Source organism: Micropterus dolomieu, linkage group LG03 (genome assembly GCF_021292245.1).
Source record: "Micropterus dolomieu isolate WLL.071019.BEF.003 ecotype Adirondacks linkage group LG03, ASM2129224v1, whole genome shotgun sequence".
NCBI classification, from domain to species: domain Eukaryota; kingdom Metazoa; phylum Chordata; class Actinopteri; order Centrarchiformes; family Centrarchidae; genus Micropterus; species Micropterus dolomieu.
The window spans coordinates 27,233,089-27,245,287 of NC_060152.1; the positions used below are offsets into that span (position 1 = coordinate 27,233,089).

Genomic DNA, 12,199 nt, shown 5'->3' on the forward strand with positions numbered 1-12,199 from the left:
AATACTTGTTTTTCCTCATCAGATGGTTATCAATTTTTATAAATTCATATGATGTGATTTTCTGGAATTTTCTTTGGGATTCTGTCTTTCACTGTTAGAATGTACATATGATTAAAATTATAGATCATTGCATTCTTTGTAAGTGGGCAAACCTGCAAAATCAGCAAGGGGTCAAATACTTATTTCCCCCACTGTATCATACTGTGAAAATCTCATACCATTGCAATCTTACATTGCCATACCATGCAACAGCACTGGTCCAATCCATCCCATTTACATCACCAGCAAAAAAAAAAAATTATTATAAACATTCCACACCTGAAAAACCCAAAATTGTGCCATCAACTTCAGTTAAGTGAAAAATGAGGTGACCACCAACCTGACAGAACAACAATCAATCTGATGGGTGGATCAGACACACCTGGCATCTCTGAAAGAGGCAGGAGACTCTGCACCAACCCCATAACATATCCCCTTATGAGAAGATATTAGGATCTACTGTATGCTAAAGTGTGACACTGCGTATGACATGCTGCATAATGCTGGCTAGTTAAAGTGTACAGTATGAGCTGATAAAACTCTCTTATCACCCAAGGGCATATTCTGTTAATTTATTTAGTTGATACAACTTTGTCACTACAAGGACGGACAGAGAGAGGGCAGACTAAAAGAACAAGCTGGAGAAGGAGTTTAATTAAAACAAGTTCTGTAAAGTTCCTTCAAAAATCTATATCAGAAAGCAAAAGGCAGGATGATCTGGAGACATTTGTCACTGATGGCTACATACAAAACTGCTCACAGCTCGTCAACCTAGAAAATTTGTTTGCTTCTCTTTATTTCATAATAATAACAACTGACTATCTTTGGACTTGTGATGGGCACATCTAAGACTTACAACTAGCCTCAGTTGAACGTATGGGTGGCGTTACTGGTTGCGTTGCGCCAGCTGTAATTTCACCATATGCAGCTATTTTTTTCATAGATTAAAAGCACAACAGAAGGATGAATGCCCAAAAAGTTCTGGCAATGACATGAGCGAGGGTGAAACCTGACGGGGGAGAGATAACAAATGGCGGCCACTGACTTGTATCTGCGTGCGTGCGTGCGAGAGAGAGAGCTTTGTTTCTTTATTTACATGTAGGCTATATAATAACAGCACATTATTATTACCAAAAGGGTTGTGTTTAACTTTTCTCGCAGCTAGGCTAGTAGTCCCTAGTGCTTGGACTAAGAGAGGGAGGAGACTGGAGCTAGATAAAAGCGGAATATATATTGCAGGGTTGAAGTGATCGGAAATTGAGCCGGGGAAGAGCGAGGCAGACTGGAAGACTAGATGCTGCAGAAGCAGGTTGGTGGCTGCAGTGCAGAGCAGGAGGGAACCGTAGCTGAGAACCCAGAGGGTGAGAGGCTGAGTTGAGCAGGTCCAGAACAGATCACAGAAATATATTAACCGGGCGGGGGTCCAGGGAGAGCAGACGGGATGAGCACCGTTTCCGGTATTGGAAAGTAACACATTATTAAGTAAAATTTGCTTTTAACTTTTTTTTAATAGCCTACTAAATGTTCTTAAACCCCATAACTGTCACACTGCCATTGTCATCACTCAGTTTAAAAGTTCTCCCACAGAGCTTCATTTTGTTTTCCCTTTGATGTGAACTGGAGCGTTAGGTTCACTCTGTGGGTGGAGGTCAGGTGTGCTGAAAACAAATCATTATTCGAATCCCAAAATTGAAAATCATGTGTACCCAGTGATCGAATATTTGAATATTCAGGGCCAGCCCTAGCCCGTGGTGGACATTTTTTCATCATAGACAGACTAACTGCCGCTTTAGTGATGAGACTGAAAACGCAAGAAATAACAAACAAGAAATGTCCTGGGCTGGTTGTCAGGCACTTAAACATAACATTAAACAACCTGCCAAATAATAGTGACTAATGTGTACATTAAATGTGGTACAATTACCAGTGAGGTTTGCTTCGTTAACATTCCCCCCCCCCCAAACTCCTTGCCTCTTCAGTCTTTGGAATTATAATTGCAATAATCTCCATCCATTATCTTCTGTACCTCTGGACAACACCGCTGTTATCACAAGGTAATTAAGCTGAGATATGAACTGACGTTAACAAGACATCTTTTGAGGATAATCACTCTCAAAAATGTTGCAGACTACTGTTTCTGATTTCCAGAACAGACCAAAACAAACAAAAAAGAATCAGGTAATGAAACACAGGTTGAGAATGTCTCTGAACCTCAGCAAGGCAATCACTCTGTAGTGGACACTGGACTACACCCTAGCGCTCATGGGAAACTCTGCGCCACAGTAGTTCATGATAACACCAAAACACCAGACGCAGTGACATGAGTCAAGCAGGAAGTCAGGGTGGGTGTCTGCTGAGCGGCCAGAGAAACCTAGATCCTAACCACACACCCCCGCACACCGTCGGACAGCCGCTGAAGTGGACTGTGAGACACGACAGATGCACAAGTAGAGGAAACACTAAAAAAAGAACAGGTTTCCGCTGGAACCCCACAAATTGGTAAGATTTTTTGGATATAAAAAGTTTTTTTTCTTACTTGGCAAAGACCACTTACACTCCGATAACATTTCAACAAAGTACTACAACATGAGACGATGGCAGGTAAGGGGAAAGTGTTTGGAAAACCTCTTCTACCCCCCAAAAAAGAACACAGTAAGATGGTCCATCCAGTCAGAGTCTTTAATCTCAGCGCACAACTCAGGTCCATTATAAATGATTTCTTTAATTGCAGAAGTCACAAGAAAGATCAGTATTATAACAGCATGAGAAACGAAATTTGCTCCACTGCCAGTATAAAGGTCAGCATTTCATCTGTTGAAGTGTTTTGTTTTGTTATTTTTTTCCCCACTCTTGGAAGTCCCTGCCTGCTCCGTTTGGCTGACCTCCAGGTCATTATGGTAGCTTTCTACACACACAGTCTGGCTTTCACTAGTGGCCACGCTAGAAAAGTTTCAATACCTGGGTTTTTCCAGCAGTTACCTTAAGTTTCCATTGGTTTGTGAAATGGGCACATTTTCGCTGACTGACCAGCAACAATAAATTTACTGTGCTGGGGAGCCGTCGGGATACTCAATCTTTATTCTTAACATTCAATCCCTGCATTAAGTGATGATATGAATAAGTTGCTCTTTTCGGGCTTGGCCACACTGTAACAAGACCTGAGGCATGGATTTTGCAAGGCTGGCTTCCTTCGTTTAATTGACTGGGTTTCCCACGTTAAATGACTTTATGTAGCCTCCCCTCTCCCATATGGGGTAGGGAGAGACAGAAGAGGGGCCTGTGAGGGTGGGAGGTCCACAAAACACAGAAAAAAAACAGTGGAGGGGGTAAAGCAGTATACAGACTCACCCTAATGCAATCCATTTCTACCTCCCCTGTCTAAAAAGCCTATTGCATTGTCAAGTGCAAGCAACAGATATCTAGTTACAGAGCCTGATCTGGCTGGAACTTAAAATGAGGGGTCTAACAATTTGAGGGGTAAAAAGAAAAAAAAGAAATGCTGGACCTCGAACAACATACCCCAATTTAAGCAATTTTGGTTTATTTAGAATGACTTGCAAAGCCATAAACAACTGTTGTTGGAACAGTGAGACACATGGGTTGCAAGCTTTTGAAGACTTTTCTTAATGCATTTTTTTTGTAGAGAGTGGAAGTGGAAATCTTGGGTGAATTACCAGTCATCTTGTCTCGGATGCAACTCTTTCCTCGACAGATTTGAGAAGATCAGTGAAAAACCCATCAAATAAAAATACCCAACTGCTTTGGGTTAAGACGGCTGTTTGTAGCGAAGAGGGTTCATCATCGATCAGAGTCACTGCCAAGTCTTTCAGGAGGGGGACACTCCAGCATAGTGAATGTGCATGACTAGCAGAGTCAGAAATGCGAAAAACAAGAGGCAACGCAGTGCAGTATCAAATGCCAATTAGAATAGGAACAAAAGATGGTCTTAATGTTTTTCGCTTTAATGAAAAGACAAAATGTTGATCTTATTCTTTCCCATTCTTTCAGGGCTGACTTAGGCACGAGTCCTTGCTTTACCACAAAGCTAAATGCTGAACCAAAGACAAACAAAAGAAAGAGGACGAGTGAGTGACACTTGGAAACCACCGACTACGCAGGCTGATTCCACTGATCATTATAAGACATTCAGTTGAGTTGAACTTACCAACACTTGATGCAAGATAACGCCAAAGGTAGTCAAAATACAGCTAGATTTCCACTGGAAATTTCAAATGGAACAAAACCTAAGTCAACATAGGGGTGGCTACAAGCATAAAGATATCCTGCATGGGACTTTAAAGGCAGCTTCAGAATAGGCAACAACAGACTCCACCCAGGTGCTGCTGCTTGCACAGGCCTAGCTAATAATGTAATCACTGAGTATGAGTAAACTAGTGACTAGTTGTCATTGGATAGTACACAAGCTTGAATATGTTGCAAAATTCTAAATATCTGAGTCGCTAACTGAATCCTCATTATACCACATTGCAGGGGCGCACAGTGCTTCAAAGCAACTAGAAATGAGCCAGTGAGTTTGACTGATATTGCAATTGTGGTATAATTTACGATACAAGGGGAAATTATCATTTTTATACAATTTTCATTGATAAACATTAAAACATTAAATTATGGTGTGATTTTTGCAGGGATCTATACCAAACAAAGATGTTTTCTTCAGTCTCTAGAATATGATGTGTAGGCAAGGACGATTCAATAAAATGCGATTTCAATAAGATTTCTATTAATTGTTCAGCCCTACTGAAAACGCCTAGTGTGCACATTAAACCTAAACAGTAGTTTACTTTATTACTGCAAGGATGCAGCTACCTGTAATAGTCTACTTTTTCTTTTGTAAGAAAAGACTAGCCTAATACAGAAGGAAAAGCTTAACAGTCAAACATTCAAGGATCACTTGTTCAAGAATCTAAAAAGCAAAACTGAAAAGATGAGCTGTGGCACCTTTCACACAATTAAAACAGCACATTATCTAACGTGACTCCAAGGTTTTTCAACAAGGCCACTGAAAGTGTTTTCAAGTCTTACGAGAGGCAGCAGTCCTTGCAGTTGAGCTACACCTAGCCCATTCACCGAGTTCGTCTTTCACTCATTTCTGAGGGCAAAGGGAGAGGAGTGAAATGCCAGAACCCTGGCAACAAGCTTCTTTGTTTATAGAGGAAATAGGGAGTGTGCATGTGCACCAACAAGAATACTGCCAGTACTCTCTGAACTATAATTATCTTCCTGTGCAAAACATTTGTTAGCATTATCTGATTTTTTTTAAAACATTCAAACTCTTCAGTATTTATTATATTATTTCCTGAAGCTCGTCATTTAAAATTCAAGAAAGAAGGTACAGCCTAATAAAGACAGCCCTTCTTAAGGACATTTTACATTGAACCCCCTTCCCCCCAAAAATCATACATGCTGGATGTTAACTAAGAGATGCCTTGCATAACTTTAGCATCACATAAGCTCAGAAGTCGTGACAAGGGACTCTCTGGCCACAGCACTCAAATCAATAAACTGTCTGAGGCCTGCCCTGTGAGAAGACCACAGACAGATTAAGCAGTCCGCCACTGATCACTTGGCCCAGTAAAAGATTCTACTCAAGTCTCAGAGCACTAGTGTCCTCCTAATACAAAAGACGTGCACAGAATTGAATAGGCAATGACGTAAGCTTTTCACATTCAATTACTTCTAAGTGTTCTTTACTCTTCTATGCAAGCATTGGCCTTTTGAGGAATCATAGCAATCTGGCAAACATAATGGGATGTTCAATTTTAATATGTCAGAGAAATGCCTCAAGCCAGTATATAAAATCTACTACAGACACTCTGTTAAGTGATGTAAGGTGTATAGTTATCAGCACACATCACTACTAATGTTAAACTGGTGTTGAATGTCAGTGACAAAAGCTGAAAACTTACCAAGACACGGAAGAAGTAGAGGTACTCTGCAGCACCAGAGTAGTTTCCACACTCATACTGGAACTTGGCATATCTGTACAGCGTGTCCAAGTACTCCTGACGAAACTTCAAGAGAAATATGAGAGAGCCATTATCACTAACAGACACAATGTGAAGCATTGTCAGACCAAGTCAAACAATACTCGGGCATATTTTCAAATCAAACATTGTGTTCGCTCTGTAATTTTATGCAGCTGTAGCGCCTAAAGGACATCCCAGTTGTGTCATGTCTATCGGTGTTTCAGAGTTAAGGTGTTGTTATCATGGTAAAAGTATGACTTCTCAAACATCTGGGCTACACTAAACATATTTTAGATCATCGTAACTAAATTGCCAATCTAATTTTAGTTTCATATTTATTTGAAGCAGCAACATAGTTTCCTGCTGTGGTGGCACACTACTGCTAAATGAACGTAGAGTAAACACTTCTATATCATATCAGTGGTATTTGGCAAGAGAATATTTAACTTTTGTAAGATGTGGTCATGTAAACTAAATTAGAAAAGCATGTGTGTATATATAGGGCTATCATTTTGTCTTCCTTGTCTTCCTGTCCTTTCCTGCTGTCCAGTATCTCACAGCAGCGTGCACTGACGTCAGGCCATTCACTAAGTTTCAGTATAACTGTGAAAGGCAGTGGGTGCTCTGGGCCGCCCAAGCCTTTCCCACAGCATGCTGAGGGGCCCTAAGCCTTGGCTGTGTGGAGGTGCACTGAGGACAGCTTGCAGGTCAGCAGGATACCGGAGTGGGAGGGGACAGATGGAGGGGAGGGTAAGAAGCCAAACATCACGGTAAATATAGAACCTCCGGCATTCTTGCGGCTCTGTCCACGAGTCCCGAGCTACTCCGTTTATTCTTAACAATTCACCACAGAATGTAAATGTCCGCAGAATTTGTGCAAGCCATACAAACCCCGAAAATGAGTTAAGGGTTTTGGGAAGTAATTCTGCATTTCCCTGCTCGGCCAGCCCCTCCCACTTCGCCCCTAAGACAACCATGGGTTCACACAAGAGCCATGAGAAATGCAGTGAAGAACTGAGATGTCAGCAAATCAGGCCAACTTACGTTATGTTTTTCTGCCAAATAGTCAAAGAGCATTCGTCCATCTCTGTAAAAAAAAACAAAACAAAGCAGGACAGTTCCTGTAGTTAGAGGCCATTTGGCTGACATCCTGGTGTTTGGAGTCCCATTCAGGTATATTTTTCCACTTCTGGTCTAAATAAAGAGCTGCACATAAATGAAGAAACAGTGGGATAGGCTGTTTATTACATTTGGTTTGGCTACTACAAATCTATGCTAGCCATGTCTAACAAATTATGTCTGGTGAGGAAAGTGAATAGTAACTTCTCAGCACAGCCTTTGTATCCTTCGTCAAAATAAAAATCAATTCACTGGCTCTTCTAAGCTGTTGTATCCAAACTGCATTTTATAAATTTGCCTGTAACATATGTGGACAACATATTGAAAATGTGTGTGTTTCTAGGGGATTTTCACTGATTCAGGACAGGTTGTCCCTGTTAATGAAGGATGGTCTCTTGAAACTCCTGGGTGACTTGCCTGTAGTGTGGAATGTCAGCCTGCTTTGCATTACAGGAGCACAGATAGTGATATTATTTCTGAACCACTGGCTATACCATCCATGTCAGTACTCTAAAAATTTTTTGAACTTTTCAAACTAATGTCAAACGACACTGCAGATGCATGCTTCTCTACAGACACAAAATGGGTAAAAGAATATTGTCTGCACAATATTGTCGTAGCAAAAACTAATAATTTTGCTTCACACTTATTACGAGATTAAGATGACAGTCATCTGCTGAGATGTCCAGCAAGTAGCAAATGTTCATGGAAAAAGTCTGCACAGCATTACTGCCACCTTCTGCACTGAAAAAGTCAAGGAGCCATCAGCAGCATGTTGACTCAAAAACCCAAGAGGTTTTCATTGCTCCAACAAATTCAAACAAATGAGAAGAAAAATAACTAAATAAATCACCCTACTGGTGATCATAATCCACAGTGTGTATCTAATAATGACAGATTGTCTATAAATATAGTACTAACATGATTTAATGTGATAGCTAGGCTTGGTTTCAGTAGTTGTCCACATAAACCCTGGTATGGCATATAGGCCTTACGGTTAAAAATAAAAAGTACACAGACCAATAAGTTCTATTGCCCTGTAAATGCTTTGTGGATCAATGTGTATTAACCCCATTGTACAAGGTACTGGGGTTCAAATTAACTCATTTCCAGCACTGGATGATCCTCTAATCCAGAAATAATGTTTAAAAACAAGCAACTGCACCAAGCATTATTTAGACCATAATAGTGGAATAAAACTGTTCCATGTTGTTTGGCTTGAGAGCAACTTCTTCATTGTCCCCAGATGAGTTTCCTATTGTTTAACAAATCTGATGGTATGAAGAAAAAAAATACGTATAATTTAAAACAGAAGTATGATTCCTCCATACATCCCACTGACAGGAAACTAACAATAACACAGACATGCGCTAAGTCAATGTTGTTATTATCAGACTTCACATCTCACATAACAGTTCCTACATATCTCTGTCTTAATAGGCAAATGTCTACAGCCCAACTACAACAATATAATGAAACAGTACAAACTGAAAAATGCTTTTGATTAACTGTACACACTCGCCAAGAAACAAAGGATCAAGATTGAATATGACCGAAGTATTTTAATCACTGTAGATGACAAAACAGTCTAAATAAAGTTAACCACAACATTTTGCGTCCGTCTACTGACTTCTGTCTTTGCTCAGCAAATGCCCTGAAAAGGCTAAATACATTTTTTATTCAAAATGAACTTCCATGGACTTCCCTTTGCAATGCTGCTGGCCGTCTACGGTTTCAAATAACATGTTTTACTAATCATGACAGGTAAGACCACCAATAAAATTCACAACCTCACTAAGGCTGATTATGTCTTACTTGAAAAAAAACAATTTAAGGGTAATACTTAAATAAGGAGAAAAGCCTATACCTAGTGGACTGCATCTGCCTTGTTGTCTCCGGGTCCTCAAACATTTTCACAATGGGTTCCGTCTCTGACTGCAGCTGCTTTAGCTGGGCCACAACCTCTGTCCTCTTCTCCTTTAGAGCTGACACAGGGGACATGAAGAAAGTCATTAGATACAGGAACACCATAAACCAACCCGTACATGCACTCCAGCACTGAAAACGCTGTAAAATGAAGTTTACTGCTGTCCAATTCTGAATGGTGTAGAGGAGTAACCTTTCATGCTTTTTATCAAACGTCAATATCTTCCTTGGTCTTATGTGTGTCATTGATGGAGAACTGTGGATGAGTAGTGTGTGTATCCACCAAGCGTCAACACTTACTATGGGGAATTTCCTTCTCAGGGAAAAGGCTTCTGTGCACATCCATGGCGAAGTCAACCATGTTTGTGTCACTGAGAAGCTCCAGTTTTCCATTAAGCAGCTCCTGTTCATTGTAGATCTAAGAAACAGAGCCAATAACAGAAAACAGGGTGAGGGGGATGTTTTTGAATATTATCTAAGCAAGAGGTTCTATCAAAGCCACAAAAACAGATACATTACGTTTCCAATTTATTAACCTTTACAAGGAAACAGTATTTATTGGATAATGGGTTTTGCCCATTTTCCCCCATTTACCCCCATGGTCATGTGAATGATCTCAGTTAACATTACATTATTTGTACTGAATAAGAAAGAAGACAGTGGGATGCTGACCATTCCACACCACAACTCAACCTATAACAAAAAGGTAGGAGTTACAGACAACTGAACGTAACGTAGAAACGTAACTGACAAAACACCTTAACTAGTTTTTAACGTTACCTTTCTAATTCAATCAAGAGGTTAACTTAAGCTAACGTTACTTTTAGCGAACGAGGCAGGCGTGTGTTGGCTGTAATGGTTGTGATAAGTGTTGTTAACATTGTTAATAAATGTTTTACAGCTGTCAAGCGATACTTCCCAACAGTTGACTTAAACTGCATTCCAACATTTGGTGTTATTATTGCAACTGAACCACTTTTGTCCAGCCTATAAAGGTTAGCATAGCCTGAGAGAGCTGACTGTTTCACTGCCCAGTGTATCTCCACTGGGCGGCAACTACGCTGACCAGCAGAATGCTAACGTGTGTAGTAGCACCGCCCAACTACCGTGTACAGCTTAATACACTCGAGTTAAGGAAACGCGCACTCCTACAACCGCCTGAATCTGAAACAGCGCGTGGCTGGGTTTACCAGTGTAAAGCTTCTGACAATCACGAGCAGGACTTCCGAGGTTTTATTTTCAAATGTAAAAATCAATTGGAAATATTTAAATGTCCCGATATAATCATGCCATAATATTAATTGTATTTTCACTACATACATCATTTAATCGCTTATACGTTGTTCTGTAGTTTATTTTCTTTTGTTCACCTCGTTAGATTGTCCTTTTTATCAAAGGTGACGTGTACCTGCTTTTACTTTGAAGGCAGGAAGCTACATTTCCGGCTCCACTCCGGTTAAGTGTGGCTGCTTTACATAGCTACAAACAATGTGACCAACTCCTTAGCGAACACGGTTTTTACAACTGTTCAAAAGCGGCAAATAGTGTACTGAAATAACAAAAAAAATGTACCGAAGTCTTAATGTGTTAATATAGTCCGTACCTCTTTGACAGACAGGAACTCCAGCAGAGGAAAAACAAGATGACGGTCTAAAAAGTGGGCAATTTTGGTGGTGAGGTCGTATTCCGCCATCTTTGCTCCGGGGAAAAGGAAGTGGAAGGCATGTTTCAGCTATGTACAGTGGGACTGACCAATCAAAAACATTCTCAGCATCCTCAACAGGAAATAGACTTTTCACAAGAAAAACTTGTGTTGCTGATTGTACAGGGCGATTATGAAGCGTATCACAAGTCCATAATGTATACTAATATAATTACATACACAATATGAGGTAATTATAATAGGGCACTATTTTGACAGTTAATGTACGTATTATAGATAGATAGATAAGTTAGGTAAAAAAGTAAGATAGGAAGAAAACTTGTTTTATTTTATTCTTTTTATGTTTTCTGAGCTGTCGCATGAGCTCTTGCACCACTGTGCACATCTTCCTTTTAATTTATGTGTTTTGGCTGCAGATATGCTTACACTGTTAAGTTTTTTATTTATTTATTGTTTGCTAATTTTTCCCTAATGGCAAATAATGTTTTCAGTCATGCTTTTGAAGTGTGCATGACTTACTATAATCTTATGGCTTTATTTATATTTACTAATTCCTTAATGATGAGCAAAAAGTCCAAAGTTAATAGAGATAACAGTTCAGAAATGTTACATTTGGGTAACATCTTCACTTGTGAGGTTCAGTATATTTCATTTGACACAATGACAGTTAATATGAAGCTAAAGGGTCACGTTTTTACCCTTTCATTCTTGCTTTTGCACTGTGGAAATGTGGATGTTTTTTTTTTGTAGCTTCAGTGGGTTCTCAGAAGGATGCATGACTGTGACTTGTAAACCTTTCAAAATACCCATAATGTCCCTGTGGTGTTGATACAGTGAAACGTTTAATTTATAAAGAGGACCCAAAGGGAACGTTTTGTTGAATTTGAAAACATAGGCTTCCCTCCAGACACCACCAATATTTCTCCTGAAAAACCCATGTGTGACTGTGTATGACTTCTTCATGGGACTAAAAACATTTGAGGGCAAATATAGTCACGATGAGCCCCCACTCACAAGCCTGCTACATTTGTATGAAAACAACCAGATAATTTCCAATCTTTTGACTTTTCCACAAGGGTAGAATGTCTTCACTGTACATCTGAAGCATGCTCCTTTCTCCTTCACTTCAGCAGCTGCCTCATAAAGGTGCCCATGTGTCGACCATACCCAGCCAACAACAGCCAATATCAACTACTAAATGGCCCATCTCTAATAGGTTTCACTAGTACCTTGTTTTCTTGACAACCACAAGGCACTGTCTTGTATCCTCACACAATTCTTCCCTTGTTACCACTGGGCTCTCTCTCTCTTCCACTCCCACCTCCCCTTGCCGCCTGACGGCAGGTAGAAATGAGTCATAAACAGACACCACTCATCATGTCCAGTAGCTGTTTTACTGGGTGCTTCTGACAGTCAGCTCTGGCTCAGTGGCTGCTCGCTTAAAATTAAAAAAAGAAAACACAGC

The 12,199-nt window shown here is 40.1% G+C and overlaps 1 protein-coding gene across 3 annotated transcripts in view; it reads right to left on the minus strand.

The window, feature by feature from the left end:
• Positions 1 to 10,826, minus strand: part of LOC123968379 (eukaryotic translation initiation factor 3 subunit E-A-like) — a 37,199-nt gene extending 26,373 nt beyond the window's left edge. The window contains exons 1-5 of one of the 3 annotated variants that reach the window (XM_046045112.1): positions 10,675 to 10,826; positions 9,372 to 9,489; positions 9,013 to 9,130; positions 7,071 to 7,113; positions 5,967 to 6,071 (exon numbers count right to left, since the gene is read on the minus strand). In XM_046045112.1, the coding sequence (XP_045901068.1) occupies positions 5,967 to 6,071; positions 7,071 to 7,113; positions 9,013 to 9,130; positions 9,372 to 9,489; positions 10,675 to 10,764 (474 nt within the window). In that variant the 5' untranslated portion in view covers positions 10,765 to 10,826. The other 2 variants (XM_046045111.1, XM_046045113.1) reach the window with 2 other exon arrangements.
• Positions 10,827 to 12,199: the final 1,373 nt, after the last annotated feature.